This window comes from Pseudophryne corroboree, chromosome 8, assembly GCF_028390025.1.
Source record: "Pseudophryne corroboree isolate aPseCor3 chromosome 8, aPseCor3.hap2, whole genome shotgun sequence".
Taxonomy (NCBI): domain Eukaryota; kingdom Metazoa; phylum Chordata; class Amphibia; order Anura; family Myobatrachidae; genus Pseudophryne; species Pseudophryne corroboree.
Genome location: NC_086451.1, coordinates 392,474,284 through 392,498,472, shown reverse-complemented (window position 1 = coordinate 392,498,472; position 24,189 = coordinate 392,474,284). Strand labels below are relative to the sequence as shown.

Below are 24,189 nucleotides of genomic sequence, written 5' to 3'. Positions count from 1 at the left end.
ATAGCAAGCCTATGTGCCAAAAAAGGTGTCTCCCCAGAGGGCCCTAGAAGTTATGTGGATTTGTGGGTGATTGGCACATAAATGGCGCTACTCTATTGCTAGCTACACACAGTAACTTAATTGGTCTATGTGAATGAGAAGCAGTATTTAATAAGAAGTAAATATACAATAGGTGAACACAGCATATGAGTCGAATATACACATTAAAATATACTCTAAAATGAAATAGAGATGTGTCAGAGCTGCGTGGTGCCTGAGAAATGCATATTTTAGATTAAGAAAAAATTATGTGAAAATTAAAAAAGCACTGGCTGCTGTTGTGGATAAATGAACTGGAGTCCTACCGGAGTTAGGAGTAGGAGCCACAGGTGTTTACAAAAATGCAGGGTAGTCCAGACATACCTTGAATAGGCTCCCAAATCTTATGTCCTCCTCTTGATCAGGGTCTCTCCACATCAAACATGTAGGTGGCAAAGGGGGCTGGACGCCGACACATTTCAAGACTGCTATAGTCTCTTTTTCAAGGCCTGGAAAAAGAGACCATAGCAGTTTTGAAATGCATCCAGGTTTACAGGAAACGCGTCCAGGTTTACAGGATTCAATGTTAAGTCCATATGGGTGACAGGACACTCCCTCATTTCCTGGGTGTTAGATGGGTGTGTTGGCTTAGATATCGGAACATGTCTTGGCATTTATTGACAGCAGTGAAGTGTTTTTGGGTTTCTAGAGTGCTCATTATTATGCTCAGTATTACCGTGGGAAACAGACGTTCATGGACATACAGATGGCCAGAGTGTGGAATTTATATCTGATTCGTATAGACCTTCTAGAGATTGGTTTGGGCTGTGATTGCGCTAAGCATTTCTTCAATTAAGGGAAGTGGGGAAAGAGAGATGAGGCCAGGTGTAAAGTGAATTCCGCAGTGGTCCGGATTGTGTCTGCCAGAGCAGTAGTGGATAATTATTATAAAATTTGATTTATTAGGTGCCACAAGGTTTACATATAACTGTACTAGGGGGGAAATAGACAAGTATTGTACAGACCATTATTATTAATATATAATTTCACAAACATAATTACAGTGTGCAGTTAGAATAATTATGTAGACAAGATGAAGGAGAAAGGGTCTTGCTCATAGATCATGTTGATTCAGGTTTAAGATGCTACTTTGCATTTACTGGCTGGGGCCAACCTGCATGCTCAGTGCTTGTTCTTGTTTGTTGAGGATTAAGTTAGGGTTATTTCTAGTTTGTTTTAGTTGGGTTCTTGATTTGGTAAGGTGGCAGTGCTTGAGATCGCTCCTCTTTTTCAGGAACGCTGCCATCCCCGTCCCTGGCCGACCCCCAAATGGCTTTAGCGGAGAACTGCAAGAACATTGAGTTTTTGTACTACTCTGAATCAGTCCCTGTGCCAATTCCACATTACTGGGGGATGATAATACCACCCAATTGGTTGGGTCAACCATATGAAGATTGAAGGAGAATTGTACACCGGTGTTTGTGTATGAATGTATGTTCTGTAGTCCTGGCTGTACTTTGGTACTCCACTATAATTCATTTCATTTGTCAAAAAACTTTAACCTCTTTACTTGTCAACCTTTGTTGTCTGTCATTGTTATTGCTTTATAGTGGTAATATAGACAAGGATTGGCAGCAGTAGGTCACTGAGAGTCATCAACAATTACCACCTGCATTTACTACCAATTCTGTTATATATACATATATATATATATATATATATATATATATATATATATTATAAATAGGGGGGAAAATAATGATAAAACCCCTTATTTAAATATTTATATAATGTATGCACCCTACAAATATACAAGCTAAAACATCGATGTAATATAAACAATATAAAAACAGTTTAACATGTCACATAATATTAATATTACAGAAAGAAAGATATATATCATATTCCTGATCATGCTGCACTGCAGATGGGGCAGATGTAACATATGCAGAGAGATTTAGATTTACTGTAGGTCAGGTGTAAAAATAAAGCTGTCTAACTTTTGTGGGCTACATGCAAAAGCAGCCAATATTCACCCTGGACAGAAAAAATATAAATGTATTTGCTCCTCTTGCCTGGCAACATGGTTAGTTCCAGACACAAATGGACAAATTTACTAAGATGTAGTTCTAGTTAAGATGGGATGTTGCCCATAGCAACCAACCAGATTCTACTTCTCATTTATCTAGCACCTTCTAGAAGATAATACCTGGAATCTGATTGGTTGCTATGGGCAATGGCCCTCATTCCGAGTTGTTCGCTCGCAAGCTGCTTTTAGCAGCTTTGCACACGCTAAGCCGCCGCCTACTGGGAGTGAATCTTAGCTTATCAAAGTTGCGAACGAAAGATTAGCAAAATTGCGAATAGACACTTCTTAGCAGTTTCTGAGTAGCTCGACACTTACTCGGCATCTGCGATCAGTTCAGTCAGTTTCGTTCCTGGTTTGACGTCACAAACACACCCAGCGTTCGGCCTGACACTCCTCCGTTTCTCCAGCCACTCCCGCGTTTTTCCCAGAAACGGTAGCGTTTTTTCGCACACACCCATAAAACGGCCTGTTTCCGCCCAGAAACACCCACTTCCTGTCAATCACATTACGATCACCAGAACGAAGAAAAAACCTTGTAATGCCGTGAGTAAAATACCTAACTGCATAGCAAATTTACTTGGTGTAGTCGCACTGCGGACATTGCGCATGCGCATTAGCGACTAATCGCTACGTTGCGACAAAAAAATAACGAGCGAACAACTCGGAATGACCACCAATATCCCATCTTAAATAGAACTTCCATCTTAGTAAATTTACCCTACAGTTACTTGCTTTACTTACAAATATGAATCAGGCCCATAGTACAGAACTTACATAGCAGCATATTGCATGAGACAAGAATAACTTGCTATCTCCTGTACTCATTAACATTTCAGCTTGTCCTAAATTCTAACACATACCATCTAACCTGTGAATATTATGTACAGCATTCATTCCAGACATTGTCATATAAGCAGGATCAATACTAGGGAAATATCCGATTTTGCTTCTATGGGCCTAATTCTGAGTTGATCGCAGCATCAAATTTGTTAGCAGTTGGGCAAAACCATGTGCACTGCAGGGGGGGAGCAGATATAACATGTGCAGAGAGAGTTAGATTTGGGTGTGGTGTGTTCAAACTGAAATCTAAATTGCAGTGTAAAAATGAAGCAGCCAGTATTTACCCTGCACAGAAACAAAATAACACACCCAAATCTAACTCTCTCTGCAAATGTTATATCTGCCCCTCCCCCCTGCAGTGCACATGGGCCCTCATTCCGAGTTGATCGGTCGCAAGGCGAATTTAGCAGAGTTACACACGCTAAGCCGCCGCCTACTGGGAGTGAATCTTAGCTTCTTAAAATTGCGACCGATGTATTCGCAATATTGCGATTACTAACTACTTAGCAGTTTCAGAGTAGCTCCAGACTTACTCTGCCTGTGCGATCATTTCAGTGCTTGTCGTTCCTGGTTGACGTCACAAACACACCCAGCGTTCGCCCAGGCACTCCCACCGTTTCTCCGGCCACTCCTGCGTTTTTTCCGGAAACGGTAGCGTTTTCTGCCACACGCCCCTGAAACGCCGTGTTTCCGCCCAGTAACACCCATTTCCTGTCAATCACATTACGTTCGCCGGAGCGATGAAAAAGCCGTGAGTAAAAATACTTTCTACATAGCAAAGTTACTTGGCGCAGTCGCAGTGCGAACATTGCGCATGCGTACTAAGCGGATTTTCATTGCGATGCGATGAAAAATACCGAGCGAACAACTCGGAATGAGGGCCATGGTTTTGTCCAATTGCTAACAAACTTGTTGCTGCGATCAACTCAGAATTACCCCCTATGTTCAGTTAGCCACAGCTTTGTGGACACATGACAGCAAATGGATTTCAACATAATAATTTTTATAAGGTGAACTACCCTCTTAGAACAAACGATAAAAAAAAACTCTTTAATGTATTCACAGAACATAACCGTGGGTGTAAATACTCTCCCTTAATAAAGTCAGTACATTTTCACAAGACAAAGGAGGGGGGGGGGGGGTGGTGAATACTTGGGTGGATATTTACTAAGGTACTAAGGTCCAGAATCCATTTGAGTTTGTTTGTTTTTTATAAGTGTCATCTCAGTAATTTACTAAACACAAATCTCAGCAGTGTTGGGGCAATTCGTATTGAGATACGCTGCCGTCCACACAAATACAAATAGACCATCGGTCAAATACAGTTGGATTTTCACATATACTGTACCTCATACAACACGGGAATTTACTAAGAATTTGTATTCTCAATCACTGCCGACGATAGACAAACATTGCCGGAGAAGCATGGAATTCGTATTTAAATAGAACTGCTGTTGGCTGGCGTGTTTGGAGAATCATGCACAGATCAGTGAGATCTGTGCATGCTTCTCTGTGTAAAAGTATGTGAAAGAGTTAATAGGTAAAAGAAAAATAGCGTGGGGTCCCACCTCCTAAGCAAAACCAGCCGCGGGCTCTTTGAGGCAGTCCTGGTTGTTAAAATACCGGTTCTGGTTCCAAAAATTTGGGGGACAAAAGATGTAGGGCTCCCCCATATTTTTAAAACCAGCACTGGGCTCCGCTAGCCAGAGACATAATGCCACTGCCAGAGGACACATTTATATTGGTCCCTGCGGCCGTGGCATTACCCCCACCCCCCATCTAGTCACCTCTGGCAGGGGTTCCCTGGGGGAGTGGGGACCACTTAAATCAAGCTTCCCCCCCTCCAGGCACCCAAGGGCCAGGGGTGAAGCCCACGCAGGTCTCTCAGTGCGGTGCCCATTTTCCCAGTGATTTTCTTACTGCACATGCACGAAACACTGGGAAAATGTCTGCCGTGCCATATACCTGGTGATTTCTGCAGTGCTGCTGACGCGGGACTCTGGAGGGTGAATATTGTAAAAAATAGGTGCAGTGTGTGCGATGTGGGCCCCCCTACCATATAAAGCAAAGGTTCTTCATTCAAAACTTGTTTCTCAAAGTAACACATTCAATTTTAGATAAAATATTTATCATTATGCAGAACAGTGACTATCTTTATTAAAAGTAAGTGACCCCATTTATAGAGTCCTGTGTTCATGTACATTACCGTTTGTTTTTCTCAGCATATCAATGAGATACTCGGCCTCCTCCTTTATCCGCTCCTCAATGCTACGTTTCCCCATCCCGAAATTAGTCAGTGTAATCAGAGTAAAATTCCTCAGCTTCTTCCACTGTTCACCATTGCTGCACACCAAATCTGCAGATTTAAAAAAACAATGTATTTTTCACGGATAAATGTAGCAACTTCTCTAAATATTAAAGATTTAGATGTATCAACAGTTTGCTGTTATATTATGTGATTTGTAATACGCAGGTGTGTTTAATTTTTATTAAAGAAAAAATGTATAGTGAAATAACTCTGACATTGATATACACCAATAAATCACAACAAGACTGACGGATAGGTGCATACCTCCCAACTGTCCCGATTTTCGCGGGACAGTCCCGTTTTTTGGGGACTGTCCCGCTGTCCCACCCGCGGGCCGCAGTGTCCCGCGATGGGGGGGGGGGGCAGTTGGGAGGCTCCTACACTCACTGCTCTGCATGCGTGCGCACAGCGTCTATTCAGCGCAGACAGTGGGAGAGAGGGCATGCCAGCAGCTCACAAGAGCGCTGGGCATGCCCCAGCAGTGACGAAAACGGGGGCGTGACCCGCGATCACGGGTCCTCCCGCGAAGCCACGCCCCCTTTTCATAGGACACACCCCTTTTCGGGAGCGCCGCGCATGTGTCCCTCTTCATTGGGGACCAAAGTTGGGAGGTATGCCGGTGCACAGTGAGCTCTTTGTCCTTCACATATACTAGTAATGTGCACTGACCAGGGGCGTAGGGAGGGTGGAGCAAGTGGAGCTGGAGCTCCAGGTGCCGCTGGGGACAGAAGGCGTCGGATCTCTGTAACACAGCTGAGAGCCGGGATCTCGGGGTAGGAGATGACTAGAAGAGAGGGAAGGGGTGGCCACCACACTGCCTGCATGTTCCATGTCACTGATTGCACAGTGCAGAGAGTCCAGTGCAGTGTAGTGTGTTGTTAGGGAAGTGGGGAGGTTTGGAGGCTTGTCAGAAGAACCTTCATGGCTGTCAGGTACTATCTGCATTCAGTGATCTGGAACATACAGGCAGTGTGGTGGTCACCCTTTCCCTTTCCTCAGTCCTTTCTTTCTACCCACGGCATACAGTATATGTGTGTGTATATTTGTGTTTGTGTGTGTATATATCTGTGTATATGTGTGTTTATGTATGTCTGTGTATATCTGTATATTTATGTGTGTGTGTATACATATATATGAGTGTGTATATATCTGTGTATGTGTGTGTTTATGTATGTCTGTGTATATCTGTGTGTGTATATCTGTGTATGTTTGTGTTTATGTATGTCTGTGTATATCTGTGTATATATGTGTGTGTATATATCTGTGTATATTTGGGATGCAGTCAATTTACCTCCAATGAAAATCCCGACGGTCAAAATCCTGACAGCAATTGACCGACGGTCAAAATCCCGACAATGTCAAAAAAATCCGACATGGACAAAATACCGACATTTAAAATACAGACAAGGTCAAAATAACGACATGTAAAATGCTGACAGGTCAAAATGCCGACATGAGTTTTTCATGATTTTTTTCATTGAAACCGACTTGTTTATACTTTACCATCACAGTGGACCTGGAGGGGGAATATAATAGTGTGCCGAGCGCAGTGAGGCACCGTGCCCGAAGCACTCGCCATGCATGGGTACACTTATATGGTGTCCATGTCGACCTATGTCAACATACACACAAAAAACAATGAAAAACGCATGTTGGTATTTTGACCTGTCTGCATTTTACATGTCGGTATTTTGACCTTGTCGGTATTTTAAATGTCGGGATTTTGTCCATGTCGGGATTTTGACCTTGCTGGGATTTGGACCGCCGGTCAATTACTGTCGGGATTTCAACCTTCGGGATTTTGATTGGAGGTATTTCATACCGATCCCGTATATTTCTTTGCTTATGTTTATCTGTGTGTATATTTGTGTATTTATGTGTGTGTATATATCTATGTATATGTGTATATATCTGTGTATATGTGTGTGTTTATGTATGTCTGTGCCGCCACTGCCTAAATGTGTGTGAATCTATGTATGTATGTATGTATGTGTGGTGGTGGGTGGGGGCGAGTGACATGGCCCTGCTCCGGGTGTCATGTCTCCACACTACGCCTCTGGCACTGACCCCTGTGTTTTGATTTTGGATCAGTATTCATCTTCTCGTTTTGGTTTTAGTTTTCCAAAATCACCTTCAGGTGTTTTGGTTTTGGTGTTGGATTTGTACTTTCTAAAAAAAAAATTTGCTAAAATCATGCAATTTGCACCTATTTTTGTCCCTACGGCAGCGGTTCCCAAACTTTTTTGAATCACGACACCCCTTGGCCAAAAGTTTTATATTGAGAAATGTAAAAAGAAATATTAAATTAAGACAATTGTGTTTATATGTCATCCTTAGGTTCAACTGTGTGGTGAGGGACAAGATTTGCCTCTGTTTGTCCACATATTTTATAATTAATATCCACCAGCACTGGTTTTTCCTATTACAGTCACCATAAATAATTTGATTTGGTAATGGACCACCAATCCAAGGCACCCCTGCAAGTGTCCCGAGGCACCATATGGTGCTATGGCACACAGTTTGAGAAACCCTGCCCTACGGTATTATTGACCTTGATAACATTCATTTCCAATAATTTCCAGGAAAATTTTGACCACCTCACATCTCACAATATTGTTCACCAATATTGGCCAAAGGCTGGCTGGTTAAACGAAGCGACATAGCAGCGGTACAAACACACAGCAGTTACTTTAAGAATATAGCACATCTATGAAACATTGCACTACAGCAGTGGCAGACAGGATGACAGTTTAATAAACTTTAGGACCCCATATAATTAATGGTTTTAAAAGAAGAGGCTACAGAGCAGTACAGGGAAACAGGCAAAAATAAACAAATCTTAGGGGGATATTCAATTACCCACACCAACTGCGGGTGTAAAAGTCTTGCCGGGGGGGGGGGGGGGGGGCTATGTAATTAACCACAATAAGCCGGCGCATGCAGCGGCTTATCAGGGATTTTGTTTCCCCTGCCTCCGGCAGACGAACCTGTGTATTTTCAGGTGGAAATGCACTTTTTTACGGCAGGTCAAATCGAATAGGCCGACCGCAAAACCCGAAGATACATTGGGAGTTTTTACTCCTGATGTCTCTTTGGAGGATAATTGAATACCCCCCCCCCCCCCCATAATCTCTTTAGGTGCTGAAAAATGGGTGAATATAGAGACTTTATGCTGGTGCTTTATGCTTCCAATAAACTTCTGTACATTTATAATGGGAAATGAGGAACAAAAAAGAGGAAACTGCACTCCGCCAGACCAAAGTCTCTTTATATATATATATATATATATATATAATATATAATATATAATATATATGCAAGCTCATAGTTTAATAAAGATTCATTTATTATGCAAATAATTGATTACATATAATGTATATATATGCACACAATAGAAAATATCTCTTATAGGTTTGTTCAGAGTGGCCACTCTATATAAAAAAGGGTATATACCAGTCTAAAATCTCCTAGGAGCAAGCCATTAAGGACGTTTGAGGGATGTAACAATGTATGTATCCTTCTCCTGCTCATCAAAACATACAGAGTTCTTTTAACCATTTAGCTCTGTGTAGCACGTGTAATCACTCAGTTGTCTCTTACTCTCTGCAATATACGTATTTGTGTACTCCATTATGAACTCCCCCACCCACACCCTTATCTGCCAATTTGATAATGATAGATGGGTCACCAGACAGGTTCTTAAGTGTCCTCCTCTCACCACAGGTGAGATTATGTCCATAAATCCATATCTTCTCTGTATTATTATTCTTTGTACATAGATTTTGAAAATCCAACATTGTGATCTTATAAAAAATGTCTATCAGAAAACTTTTTATGTATAGGAAAAAAAAATATTTATTGTGGAATATACAGTAGCGCCTCTCTCCAAATCTGTGTCATAATCAAATATCTTAATAGATTGGGATCTATTGATTGTGTATTCTCATTCTCCCTAATTAGCTCATTGAGGATCTCAAGGCTCTCATCATCCTTCTGATACAGTACTATTAAACCTTTCACATCATCTCTATATTTTATTTTTTTTAGAAGCAAATACCACTACCTACATAATGCTCATGTATAGCGATTTAACTCAATGAAAAGTTTTTAGAAATTGTGTGTGTGGGGGGGGGGGGGGGGCGGGCAAAAATTCATCCCTTTTTGTAATAGGCTGATCTCTTACTTATTAAATTATTTTTTAGAGAGATGAAATATTCCTACTTGTTTTATTCGATTGCTTCTTTTTAAAAAGTCTCTTCCCTCCTCTCTCTCCTTAGAATAAATGTATCATTTTCTTTTTGAAGTGCTGTTGTGCAGGGGATTGTAATGAAAAGCTACTGAAGTATAGGGAAATGGAGGTGGAATATGTATGGAATCGAAGGCAGGTAAAGGAAGGAAGGTTGGAAGGATTGATTGATTGATTGATTGATTGATTGATTGACTAATTTAATTGTTTGATTGACTAAAAAAAGTATGAGTACAAGGGGGGGGGGGTACTATGGCCAGCAGTTCAGCCTCCTAATAGTCTTTAACCCCTGTTGGGAATCCATAGTTTTTAACATTGCTATTCAACTCTTGTTGGAAATCCTTGGCTAATAACATTGCTCATCAACCCTTGTCAGGAATCATTGGCTATTGTATCATTATATTCTTTTCTGGTTCCAAAAAATTGCAAGTGTAATGTATTAGAGCAATAACCAATAAAAAATGTTTGTCTATGCAAAAAAAGATGTCCCCCAATGCTCCCCAAAAATATAGCCCATTATGAAAAGAATTGTGGTGCAGGATGGAATTGTCCTTGGGCCCTCCCACCCACCCTATATTGTTATTAAAAAGGATGTGCACAGTTTAACAAAACAAGCACTTCAGTGACAGTGACTGCCACTTTTGGCTGAAGTGTTTGGTTTGTTTGGACCACCACAAACCAGTTTTTTTAGAAAGAGTACCTCCTATCATTAAAGTAGAGATTGATAATGAGGGTGTTTGCAGTGAAGATTGCATGGGCTTGCCCAAACTGCTGATAGTGGACTGCTTGTTATAACTTCACAAATTATTATAGTTTTGTTAAATAAGTACCATAAACTTTCTGCAAATGGCGTAACAGGGAAGAAGTGACTAGATGGTTAACATCCCTACCTCTACTGACTTTGGCCTCACAAATGATGGCAGGATTTGGGTAAAAATAATTCCACACCTAAGAGGTAACATTTTTGGTCCTATGCCAAGGCATGACAATGGCTTTCTTTTTATCACAAGCAAGTGGTGGCTGATTTACACAAACAACATTCTCATCATCAACATCATCATTAGCGTCAGATAGTCCACAAATATGTCCCTTATCCTGTTTCACTTCCACACTAGCATCCTCAATTTCTTTTATGACATCATCTTTACTTTTACTGCTCAACCCCACAGAAGGTGCAGAAATAAAGGAAGGAGGCTTATCTCTGAGTACAATGTCAGAAATGCAAGACTCACACATAGTTAACGTGGACATGCCTAGACTTTCCTCAGAGATTTTAGAGCACACAGTTTATTCTTCAGCTTTAATGTACTTTTTTGTAAGGGAACTGTATTGTATGTTTTAAAGGTGACACCTCTACTAGACTCAGCACAAGAAGCTGATACATCATCATATGAGGTTACAAAAGAAGTTGCCTGACTGTGTTTAGCCCTGGCTTCCACAATAGAGCAAAAAAACAGAAGTAGCACTAACAGGACAACCACTCCCAAACAAAGAACATGACCAGTGCCATTCCTTGCCGCTGTGTGCGGTATATGGCATGTTGGCAATTTTACATTTTTTGGCAGTACATTTTTACTTTAGAGTTGATGTTTGCTTTATCATTGTTAAAAACTGTTTAGATTTTAGCTGTGCTTTCTTAAACTTTCTGCCATCTGGACCACCTTTAGTACAGATGTGTCCTTTTACATCTTTGCTCCATGCTCTACAAGTAGCGTTACACATAACGTGTGAGTGCCGTGTGATCGTCTTTTTTGCATTTTTTTTCAAAAATGCCTGTGCATCCTATTACATTACTTTGCATGCATTTTCCCGAAAAATAAAACTCTCGGCCATACCAAGTCCCGCCACGGAATGGCGTGACTTTAAGGGCTGTAGCAAGGATATAAAAGGACACATCTATAGTTGTTGATGAACTATCATTATAACTGGCAGCTGCCCCAGCACTAGTACAGGATTGCTACTCTTGCTCTTCTATCGCCTGATCCATATTGATTAACAACACTATTATTAATTAAGGTGGCACCTACTGAACATTATTCTTTTTTAAGAACAGTGCCTGAGCAACAGAACACATTTTATATTTTTTATAATGATGATTTTCCTAACACTGGCACAGTCACAGTTCTGCAGCCCACAGCCCTTCACTGATGACATTGGGTTTGAGGATGACACAGTAATGCTCCATTGCCTTTAATAAGTCACAGTAGCCCTTTTTAATAATTTTTCACAGTAGCCCTTAATGACAGCCTACAGGCCTTCACTGATGACGCCTAGTCTGATGGTGATAAAGTATCCCACTGCTCTTAATCATAGTCACAAGCGCTCTTTATTAACAGCCACAGTAGCCCACAGGAGCACCTACTCACACTGTTGCCCACCCTGCACCCCCTCCCTGCGGTGTTATGTGTGGATTGGTGCCCAATCCATGAGGAAGGAACTTTTATCAAATACAAAATACAGTACATGAGATTCAACACCGGGAGAATTACATTTTGTTTCATTTTTGGATCGGAGCCTGGTAGGAAATACTGGGACAGGACTCGGATATACTCAGATACCAGAAGTTCAGGTGGTTTCAGTTTCCAAGGAAACTGAACCACACATATCTAATTTATACTACTTATGTACCTGACACAGCCTGACTTTTTGAGGCTAACCTGCCTCATTGTCACCCTCACAATGTTATGTCAAGGGTGTGGGAAAAAGCAAACAGCATCTCCTACTAACAGTCAATGGGGCAGAGGTATTAACCTGGAGAAGGCATAAGGAAGTGATAAACCAGTGATATTTGCAAGGTGATAAAGGCATCAGCCAATCAGATCCTTACTGTTAATTTACATATTGGAGCTGATTGGCTGGTGCCTTTATCACCTTGCACATATCACTGGTTTATTACTTCCTTATGCCTTCTCCAGGTTAATACATCTGCCCCAGTCTTTGGTAAATTAACATATTAGAGACATGGCTTTGAAAAGTTGGGAAAGAGCTTATATATTTTGAGAAGTTAGTTGGTTTAGTGTAGAGTATAAAGACCTGACCCAGAGTTAAATCTATGCCTCTTGGTGGAGCGTATTTGCATGTTATTGGATTGGGAATGCTCCAGAGCTGAGTGTTCGCAAGTAATTGTATCCAGAGGGGGCTCCAGAGATGGGGTTGCAGCACAGTCCAAAATTCCATTAAGGGAGACAAATCAACTGCGAGTGAGTCCTGGGCAGTGATGTTTGGCAGTGTTTGGGGTGCAGCCCCACCTCTGGAACCTCCACTGATTGTATCTAAACATATGAGTGAAAAGGCGTAACCGGGATCTAATGGGGTTCTTGCATGTAGGCAAAGATCAGCAAAGGCTTGTCGACGCAACTGCAGGCAAAGAAGATTTGGGCTTATGTATAAGTCTGTATTTGTTGTTTTATCTTTTAATTGCTTGTAATACATTGTCATGTTTTGAATTGTCAGTACTACTTATTATATCACAGAGCGCTAGAGGTTAATACGGTTTTACTATAGAGCCACTATCTTTCCTCTATGTTCATTGGAATAAACTGTGTATTATTAACTACCTACGCTTTCACTGTGTTTTGGTTGTACTAGAACGTGTGTCTCCATTTTTTTCTGTTACCCTGGCAGCCTGTTATTAATTCCTTAGATCCAATATATTGAACAGGAGATTGAACCACAACATCATTCAAAGAAGAACAAGAGCAAAACCTGACTGCTCCAAAAATCCAAAACCTGATGTCCATTGTCACTAGCACCTGTTGACAATGAGGGTGAAGAATTATGTACAGAAAAGAATGGGATAGTGGTGTCAGAGACCAATGGTGTCATATGATAGTACAAGGAGAGTAAATATAGGGTAAAATATATTTTTTTCTATAAAAGGGGATCAGGTAGCCAATATAAAATTTAACATAGACATTTTATTTAAGTCAGAGTATATAAAAGATATATATTAAAAATGTATATAAAATATATAGAGATAAATATATGTTAAGGCTAAGACATACATAAAAAAAATTGGAAAAAGGGAATAACAACAAAGCATCAAAGAGTCTGTAACAATATCTTGTCTGTGAGGTAGGAGATCAGACAGGAACTCGAATGCGATACGTACTTAAGACTTCATCAAGGGATAATTTACTGCTGGGACAGGGCTCCTATTTAAACCCCTAACAGTTATGTATCAATTTATGACATCACTTCCTGTTAGAGAATAGTGTGCTTTACCAATCAAGTAAGAGATCTATAAAACAGGGTGTATATGGAGAATTATGTACTTCAGGGGACAGACTGATGACCTGATCAGACAGACAGTGGAGAGATTTGTTCCAGTGAAAAATTTGTTTGAACCAAGTGAAGTGAGTGAAGCTGTGCTTATTGGACAACCTTAAAGGTTGAGACAATATCACTAGGACCATCATGCAAAAAGAGTGAGATGTACAGTACTGTAAAGACCCAGTAGGTTTCAGCACCAGATAAAGATAATTTAAACCCCAACTTCTTTTGTCTGTCTGGAAATTGTATAACAACTACTGTACAAGCAGAGTAAAGACGGACTGTTTTCCCACAGAGCAAAATGTTGTGCTTGTAAATATCTGAAATAATAAACAAAAACACTGTATCAAAGAAATCTATGACATATAACTGGCTTATAAAACATCAAACCCAGGAGTCTGTAGTGGAAACCACTAATCCTGGAAGAAAACCTCACACCACATGAGAGTCCGTTTGGGATTCATGTTTGTCATGCTGATTGCTTATCAGGCAAAAAAGTAGACCTGCAGAAACTAATCACTTAGAAAACCACTCCAAAAATGGGTACCTTACAGAAAGAAAATGCTATAACTGCTGAAATGGTTGTTGCTTTTGGGTGTCTTCTTCATAGCATCTGAAAGATCACTAGAGAGGAGTTCCATGTACAGGCAGAACCCAATCCAAAGATCACAGCTATCAATAAGCCTGGAGATTCTAGTCTCTAGTTGGGTCTTTTTAGCAATGAGCCTCACCTGGCCTGTCCCCTAATGGATACAGACCTCTAGTCTCACACCCCATTGCTACTGGTACAAGAAAACACCCTTTCCTTAAAATGGAAGAGGGCTCACTTAACTAAATGGCTTTCTCTGACGTCCTAGTGGATGCTGGAAACTCCGTAAGGACCATGGGGAATAGCGGCTCCGCAGGAGACTGGGCACAACTAAAGAAGGCTTTTGGACTACCTGGTGTGCACTGGCTCCTCCCACTATGACCCTCCTCCAGACCTCAGTTAGATTTCTGTGCCCGGCCGAGCTGGATGCACACTAGGAGGCTCTCCTGAGCTCCTAGAAAGAAAGTATATTTTAGGTTTTTTATTTTACAGTGAGACCTGCTGGCAACAGGCTCACTGCAACGAGGGACTAAGGGGAGAAGAAGCGAACCTACCTAACTGGTGGTAGCTTGGGCTTCTTAGGCTACTGGACACCATTAGCTCCAGAGGGATCGCACACAGGACCCGACATCGTCATCCGGAGCCGCGCCGCCGTCCCCCTTACAGAGCCAGAAGCAAGAAGTGTCTGGAAAATCGGCGGCTGAAGACTTCTGTCTTCTCCAAGGTAGCGCACAGCACTGCAGCTGTGCGCCATTGCTCCTCATGCACACCACACACTCCGGTCACTGATGGGTGCAGGGCGCTGGGGGGGGCGCCCTGAGCAGCAATATTAACACCTTGGCTGGCAAAACTGACACCATATATAGCCCTAGAGGTTATATAGGTGTAAATTACCCCTGCCAGATTTACGCAAACAGCGGGAGAAAGCCCGCCGAAAAAGGGGCGGAGCCATCTTCCTCAGCACACTGGCGCCATTTTCCCTCACAGCTCCGCTGGAAGGATCGCTCCCTGGCTCTCCCCTGCAGTCCTGCACTACAGAAAGGGTTAAAAAGAGAGGGGGGCCAATAAATTTAGGCGCAGTATATATAATACAAGCAGCTATAGGGGAAAACACTCTGTATAGTGATATCCCTGTGTTATATAGCGCTCTGGTGTGTGCTGGTATACTCTCCCTCTGTCTCCTCAAAGGGCTTTGTGGGGTCCTGTCCTCTGTCAGAGCATTCCCTGTGTGTGTGCTGTGTGTCGGTACTGCTGTGTCGACATGTATGATGAGGATAATGATGTGGAGGCAGAGCAAATGCCTGTGAATGTGATGTCACCCCCTGCGGGGTCGACACCTGTGTGGATGGACTTATGGAAGGAATTACGTGACAGTGTCAGCTCCTTACATAAAAGGTTTGACGACATAGGACAGCCGGCTACTCAGCTTGTGCCTGTCCAAGTGTCTCAAATGTCATCAGGGGCTTTAAAACGCCCCCTACCTCAGATGGCAGACACAGATGTTGACACGGATACCGACTCCAGTGTCGACGACGATGAGACTAGTGTACCTTCCAATAGGGCCACCCGTTACATGATTGAGGCAATGAAAAATGTATTACATATTTCTGATAGTACCCCAGGTACCACAAAAAAGGGTATTATATTTGGTGAGAAAAAACTACCAGTAGTTTTTCCTGCATCTGAGGAATTAAATGAGGTGTGTGAGGAAGCGTGGACTTCCCCCGATAAGAAATTGATAATTTCTAAACGGTTATTGGCAGCGTACCCTTTCCCGCCAGAGGATAGGTCACGTTGGGAAACACCCCCTAGGGTAGATAAAGCGCTTACACGTTTATCAAAAAAAGGTGGCACTACCGTCTCCGGATACGGCCGCCCCAAAAGGAACCTGCGGAGAGAAAGCAGGAGGCTACCCTAAAAGCTATATATACACACACGGACATTATATTGCGACCAGCGATTGCATCGGCATGGATGTGCAGTGCTGCTGCTGCGTGGTCAGATTCCTTGTCGGATAATATTGATACTCTGGATAGGGACAATATTTTGCTGACAATAGAGCATATAAAAGACGCTGTCTTATACATGCGTGATGCACAGAGGGATATTTGCCGGCTGGCATCAAAATTAAGCGCAATGTCCATTGCCGCCAGACGGGGGTTATGGACTCGGCAGTGGTCAGGTGATGCCGATTCAAAAAGGCACAGCGTCCGGTAAGTCCACAGCATGACGCTGGGGCTTCACAGGCGGACCCGGGTACGGTGGGGGCCCGTCTCAGAAATATTCAGCGCACAGTGGGCTCTCTCACAGGTGGATCCCTGGATCCTTCAAGTAGTATCTCAGGGGTACAGGCTGGAATTCGAGGCGTCTCCCCCCCGCCGTTTCCTAAAATCTGCCTTACCAGCAACTCCCTCTGCCAGGGAGGCAGTGTTGGTGGTTATCCAAAAACTGTATTCACAGCAAGTGATTGTCAAGGTACCCCTCCTTCAACAAGGAAAGGGTTACTATTCCACAATGTTTGTGGTACCGAAACCGGACGGTTCGGTGAGACCCATCTTAAATTTAAAATCCTTGAACACATATATCAAAAGATTCAAGTTCAAGATGGAATCGCTCAGGGCGGTTATTGCAAGCCTGGATGAAGGGGATTACATGGTATCCCTGGACAGCAAGGATGCTTACCTGCATGTCCCCATTTACCATCCTCACCAGGAGTACCTCAGATTTGTGGTACAGGATTGCCATTACCAATTCCAGACACTGCCGTTTGGACTGTCCACAGCACCGAGGATGTTTACCAAGGTAATGGCAGAAATGATGATACTCCTTCGAAAAAAAAGGGAGTTTTAATTATCCCGTAATTGGACGATCTCCTTATAAAGGCGAGGTCCAGGGAGCAGTTGTTGGTCGGGGTAGCACTATCTCGGGAAGTGCTACAACAGCACGGATGGATTCTAAACATTCCAAAGTCACAGCTGGTTCCTACCACACGCCTACTGTTCCTGGGGATGGTTCTGGACACAGTACAGAAAAAAGTGTTTCTCCCGCTGGAGAAAGCCAAGGAGCTGTCATCTCTAGTCAGAGACCTCCTGAAACCAAAACAGGTATCGGTGCATCACTGCACACGAGTCCTGGGAAAAATGGTAGCTTCCTAAGGACCAGGGTATCTCTACTGTGGTGGCTGCAGAGTGCTCATCTTCAAGAGGGCCGCAGATTCGGCATACAGGACTGGGTCCTGGTGACAACGGATGCCAGTCTTCGAGGCTGGGGAGCAGTCACACAGGGAAGAAACTTCCAAGGACTTTGGTCAAGTCAGGAGTCGTCCCTACACATAAATATTCTGGAACTGAGGGCCATTTACAATGCCCTAAGTCAGGTAAGGCCCCTGCTTCAAAACCAGCCGGTACTGATCCAATCAGACAACATCACGGCAGTCGCCCATGTAAACCGACAGGGCGGCACGAGAAGCAGGATGGCGATGGCAGAAGCCACAAGGATTCTCCGATGGGCGGAAAATCACGTCTTAGCACTGTCAGCAGTGTTCATTCCGGGAGTGGACAACTGGGAAGCAGACTTCCTCAGCAGACACGACCGACACCCGGGAGAGTGGGGACTTCATCCAGAAGTCTTCCAACTGATGGTAAACCGTTGGGAAAGGCCACAGGTGGACATGATGGCGTCCCGCCTAAACAAAAAACTAGAGAGATATTGCGCCAGGTCAAGGGACCCTCAGGCGATAGCTGTGGACGCTCTAGTGACACCGTGGGTGTACCAATCGGTTTATGTGTTCCCTCCTCTACCTCTCATACCAAAGGTACTGAGAATAATAAGAAAACGAGGAGTAAGAACGATACTCGTGGTTCCGGATTGGCCAAGAAGGGCTTGGTACCCAGAACTGCAAGAAATGATATCAGAGGACCCATGGCCTCTACCGCTCAGACAGGATCTGCTACAGCAGGGGCCCTGTCTGTTCCAAGACTTACCGCGGCTGCGTTTGACGGCATGGCGGTTGAATACCGGATCCTAAAGGAAAAGGGCATTCCGGAGGAAGTCGTTCCTACGCTGATAAAAGCCAGGAAAGAATTAACCGCACACCATTATCACCGTATTTGGCGAAAATATGTTGCGTGGTGTGAGGCCAGAAAAGCCCCAACAGAAGAATTTCAGCTGGGTCGATTTCTGCACTTCCTACAGTCAGGAGTGACTATGGGCCTAAAATTGGGTTCCATTAAGGTCCAGATTTCGGCTCTGTCCATTTTCTTCCAGAAAGAACTGGCTTCACTACCTGAAGTTCAGACATTTGTAAAGGGAGTGCTGCATATTCAGCCCCCTTTTGTGCCTCCAGTGGCACCTTGGGATCTCAACGTGGTGTTGAGTTTCCTAAAATCACATTGGTTTGAGCCACTAAAAACCGTGGATCTAAAATATCTCGCGTGGAAAGTGGTCATGTTATTGGCCTTGGCTTCGGCCAGGCGTGTATCAGAATTGGCGGCTTTGTTATATAAAAGCCCTTATCTGATTTTCCATATGGATAGGGCAGAATTGAGGACTCGTCCTCAGTTTCTCCCTAAGGTGGTATCAGCTTTTCACTTGAACCAACCTATTGTAGTGCCTGCGGCTACTAGGGACTTGGAGGATTCCAAGTTACTGGACGTAGTCCGGGCCCTGAAAATATGTTTCCAGGACGGCTGGAATCAGGAATACTGACTCGCTATTTATCCTGTATGCACCCAACAAACTGGGTGCTCCTGCTTCTAAGCTGGCGCATTCTGCGGCTGGACTGCCGCATCCTAAATCAGTAAAAGCCCACTCCACGAGGAAGGTGGGCTCATCTTGGGCGGCTGCCCGAGGGGTCTCGGCTTTACAACTTTGCCGAGCTGCTACTTGGTCAGGGGCAAACACGTTTGCAAAATTCTACAAATTTGATACCCTGGCTGAGGAGGACCTTGAGTTCTCTCATTCGGTGCTGCAGAGTCATCCGCACTCTCCCGCCCGTTTGGGAGCTTTGGTATAATCCCCATGGTCCTTACGGAGTTCCCAGCATCCACTAGGACGTCAGAGAAAATAAGATTTTACTCACCGGTAAATCTATTTCTCATAGTCCGTAGTGGATGCTGGGCGCCCATCCCAAGTGCGGATTGTCTGCAATACTTGTATATAGTTATTGCCTAACTAACGGGTTATTGTTATGAGCCATCTGTTGAGAGGCTTAGTTATGTTTCATACTGTTAACTGGGTATAGTATCACGAGTTATACGGTGTGATTGGTGTGGCTGGTATGAGTCTTACCCGGGATTCAAAATCCTTCCTTATTGTGTCAGCTCTTCCGGGCACAGTATCCTAACTGAGGTCTGGAGGAGGGTCATAGTGGGAGGAGCCAGTGCACACCAGGTAGTCCTAATGCTTTCTTTAGTTGTGCCCAGTCTCCTGCGGAGCTGCTATTCCCCATGGTCCTTACGGAGTTCCCAGCATCCACTACGGACTACGAGAAATAGATTTACCGGTGAGTAAAATCTTATTTTTACATTAACTCTGGTTGTAGTAGTTACTTACTTGACTGGCTTTGGCAAGAAGCCCCAGCATTGGGAGTAGGGGCACAACCTTTGGCCCCCACTTCTAGCCCTGCAAGTCATGCTGTTAAAGACTTTTTGCCTCAGGCTTGAAAAAGAGTTGAATTAAAGAATAAAAAAAATAAAAAAATAAAAAAAAGACAGAAAGAAAAGTTGCATAAACATAATGTAAACCGTCCAAAGCCCCCACACTTTTGGGGTACTTTAACTCATTTGGAAAGCAACCATTAGTGTGGTCTATAGAGCGAGTAGCTACAGTACATACATGAATTTAAAGTGCCTGAATTTCATCAGCACCACTATACCACTTTTTTCTGGTGTCCCCAAGTTGGTGGGAAAAAAATATTATAACCTGACAAGCCTTGAATTAGATACCAATTACTCCGTTGGTAACCAGATTCTATTTTAGCTTAACCACTGCACCATAAACCACTTATAAGATTGATTTGAAAGTTTAATATGATGAATTTAGATTGATTCTAAGGTTGAATGCAACATTTGGGGCTGTTACGTAAAATAGAAAGTAAGATAGACAAATGTTTCACATGTGGAACATTGGCACTCAAAGATACACAGGTGGAATACTAAGCAAGGTAAAACAATCATTATACATACACATGTGTGACCAACACTACACAATATAACAATCAAAGGCATGGGACATCATTTTGAATTCAACATGAATAGTTGGAGATAAAAGCAAATGCTACTATTTGCACATTTTTATTATTTTTTAAGGATTTTTTGACATTTCAAAAAGCAGCAGATTGAAAACTATACAAAATTATGCAATAGGCTAGCACAACACTATATGTTACAACATGCCTTCTACACAACGTACTTCAAATAACCGTACTTTCTACAAATACAGCTTCAAAAAGCTGATGTTTTACTTGTGGAATGTTAAAATACAATATTTGTTACAGCCTTAAAGAAAGATGTATCAGAAAAAATGTAACTTATTTTTTTTTTTAGCCTCCTCAAGTTAAAACAAAGGACTAATTGCCAGGTCATATTTTAATCTGCCTTGAATCCCATTTCTTTACTACTTAGGCGGTGAAGACAATACCCCAGTAAATTGCCCAAGAACTCATTGTCTGCACAATAATATCAACAATCTGATCTTGATACAGGCAAATGTAGAACTGAAAAACAGTCCAAATTCTCTACATGTACTACTTGGTCATAAACTTACCATCACCATTTGTAAAGTCAGTGTAAGAAGGATAATCAGCACGACCGCTGAATTCTTCTGCCTTGTCAGTCAGAGTCTCCTTTATAGCTTTATATCCACACAGCACAACACAAGGACGGTTCCCTTCGTATATAGTAAATATGTCTCCATAGGTTTTACGCAACTATGAGTAGAATAAAAAATGTACAAAGTACAGAGTTATGTTGCTACTTGATATATAAATCCATTTATTGTCTACAGTGAGAATTTTAATTGGTTTTGTATTTATTTATTTCCAGTTATTTATATAGTGCACACATATTCCGCAGCGCTTTACATTCACATCGGTCCCTGGCCCAGTGGAGCTTACAATCTATATTCCCTGCTACATGTACACGAGCACACATTCATACTAGGGTTAATTTGTGTTAGGATCCAATTGACCTACCAGTATATTTTTGGATTGTGGGAGGAAACCGGAGTACCCAGAGGAAACCCACGCAAGTACGGGGAGAATATACAAACTCCGCATAGGTAGAGCCATGGTGGGAATCGAACCCATGACCTCAGTGCTGTGAGGCAGTAATGCTATCCATTACACCATCCGTACTGCCCCACTATACCCCTATTTGTTTTGTGAGATTACACTAGTTTTATAGCAAATCATTTCTGTTACGGGGAGAGAACCCATGTCATCATAATGGGTTATCCAGTAGAGGTATAGGCTTCACTGACAGCATATGGGGTGTAAAGCTGTATGATGTACAGTATATATGGCTCTGGAAGTCTGATTTTATCTATGCTATTAAAAGAAGATAATAAAGGTATGATAATAACCCTTCTACCAAAACTAGCAATACTGTATCTAAGACACCTGCGGCAGGATGTAAGGACATCCAAGATCGCTGGAGGTGCGGGATGCCGGACGATCTCAGATATTTTTTTAAAAGGACAATCACTTACAAGTCAAAACTATGATTGCCCTTTTAAAAAAACGTCCGAAATTGGCTGGCATCCTGCACCTCCGGCGATCTTGGACACCATTACATCCCGCCCCTGTTCTAAAATAATGCAAAAGACATGATAAGAGTCTGCTTATACCTCTTTCTAAAACATTAAAATACAATTTTCTACAAGAAAGAGCATGTGACTATGCTTTTGTAAGTCTGTTATCTTATGTATATGGTTAGAATAAAAGTGAAAGTTTGTCTGTATAAACTCATTTAAAAGTGTCTTCTCTATAACTTAGTATCAAAAGCTGAGAACTACTATAACATAAAGCAAAAAAATTATATAAACTGTAACCAAATTTTTGCAAGTTAGTCCGGATGACATACATTATACAATACTATATTGCTAATTATTATATAAATCTGTTGAGTTCTATCTTGGTTCTTTTTGTTGGGAACTATGGAACACATGACTTCTCCTGCAGTTGGGTATGGCCCAGTCTTACCTCCAATAGTGAATGCACAATATTGCTGATGTCCATCTTGTAGAGGGTTCCAATAATGGGAAGAGGAGTTGGTCCAGGGGAAAGTTTGTCTCTTTCCAACATCATCTTCCAGTACTTAACCAACAAGCAGGTGACTAGAAGCACCAGGAGCACTGTACATAGTGAGCAGACATCCATCCTGCCAACAGAGATCAGGTGATTATTCTTATGTTCTTAGCGAAACCACTGGAGCTGATTAGACCTTGTATCGGGTGCTTTTTAGCTCAAACTAACTTTATCCTTTACAAAATAATATAGAGAAATCTCCCAGACGTACGGAAAGCAGCTGAAGGTGCACACTACCTGAAAAGAAATGTTTCACCACATTTCAGATAAATAGACTTTACACAAAAAGGATGGGTTAGGTGCAAATACAGCGCTAGATAAAAATAGAAACTTCCCTTATATGATGAGAACCTTTGATCAGGGGAATTCTCCTGCTATTTCTCACATTCTTTGTGTTCCTCAGACCATTCTCATGTATATAATATACATGTGTACAAAAAGGTTAAACCTACATTATAGGTAGTGATGTGCACCGGCAATTTTTCGGGTTTTGTGTTTTGGTTTTGGGTTCGGTTCCGCGGCCGTGTTTTGGGTTCGAACACGTTTTGGCAAAACCTCACCGAATTTTTTTTGTCGGATTCGGGTATGTTTTGGATTCGGGTGTTTTTTTCAAAAAACCCTAAAAAACAGCTTAAATCATTGAATTTGGGGGTCATTTTGATCCCATAGTATTATTAACCTCAATAACCATAATTTCCACTCATTTTCAGTCTATTCTGAACACCTCACACCTCACAATATTATTTTTAGTCCTAAAATTTGCAACGAGGTCGCTGGATGGCTAAGCTAAGCGACCCAAGTGGCCGACACAAACACCTGGCCCATCTAGGAGTGGCACTGCAGTGTCAGGCAGGATGGCCCTTCCAAAAAATACTCCCCAAACAGCACATGATGCAAAGAAGAAAAAAAAGAGGCGCAATGAGGTAGCTGTGTGAGTAAGCTAAGCGACCCTAGTGGCCGACACAAACACCTAGCCCATCTAGGAGTGGCACTGCAGTGTCACGCAGGATGGCCCTTCCAAAAAATACTCCCCAAACAGCACATGACGCAAAGAAGAAAAAAAAGAGGCGCAATGAGGTAGCTGTGTGAGTAAGCTAAGCGACCCTAGTGGCCGACACAAACACCTGGCCCATCTAGGAGTGGCACTGCAGTGTCACGCAGGATGGCCCTTCCAAAAAATACTCCCCAAACAGCACATGACGCAAAGAAAAATGAAAGAAAAAAGAGGTGCAAGATGGAATTGTCCTTGGGCCCTCCCACCCACCCTTATGTTGTATAAACAGGACATGCACACTTTAACCAACCCATCATTTCAGCGACAGGGTCTGCCACACGACTGTGACTGAAATGACTGGTTGGTTTGGGCCCCCACCAAAAAAGAAGCAATCTCTCCTTGCACAAACTGGCTCTACAGAGGCAGGATGTCCACCTCATCATCATCGTCCGATTCATCACCCCTTTCACTGTGTACATCCCCCTCCTCACAGATTATTAATTCATCCCCACTGGAATCCACCATCTC

General features: G+C 42.5%; 1 protein-coding gene across 1 annotated transcript in view; it reads right to left on the bottom strand.

Annotated features, from left to right (window-relative positions):
• The window catches only part of LOC134949244 (cytochrome P450 2F2-like), a 101,979-nt gene extending 79,143 nt beyond the window's left edge, over nucleotides 1–22,836 (bottom strand). Inside the window, exons 1-3 of the mRNA XM_063937720.1 lie at nucleotides 22,563–22,836; nucleotides 21,128–21,290; nucleotides 5,154–5,303 (exon numbers count right to left, since the gene is read on the bottom strand). Of these exons, the coding sequence (XP_063793790.1) occupies nucleotides 5,154–5,303; nucleotides 21,128–21,290; nucleotides 22,563–22,739 (490 nt within the window). The 5' untranslated portion in view covers nucleotides 22,740–22,836. The remainder of the gene's footprint in view (nucleotides 1–5,153; nucleotides 5,304–21,127; nucleotides 21,291–22,562) is intronic.
• Nucleotides 22,837–24,189: the final 1,353 nt, after the last annotated feature.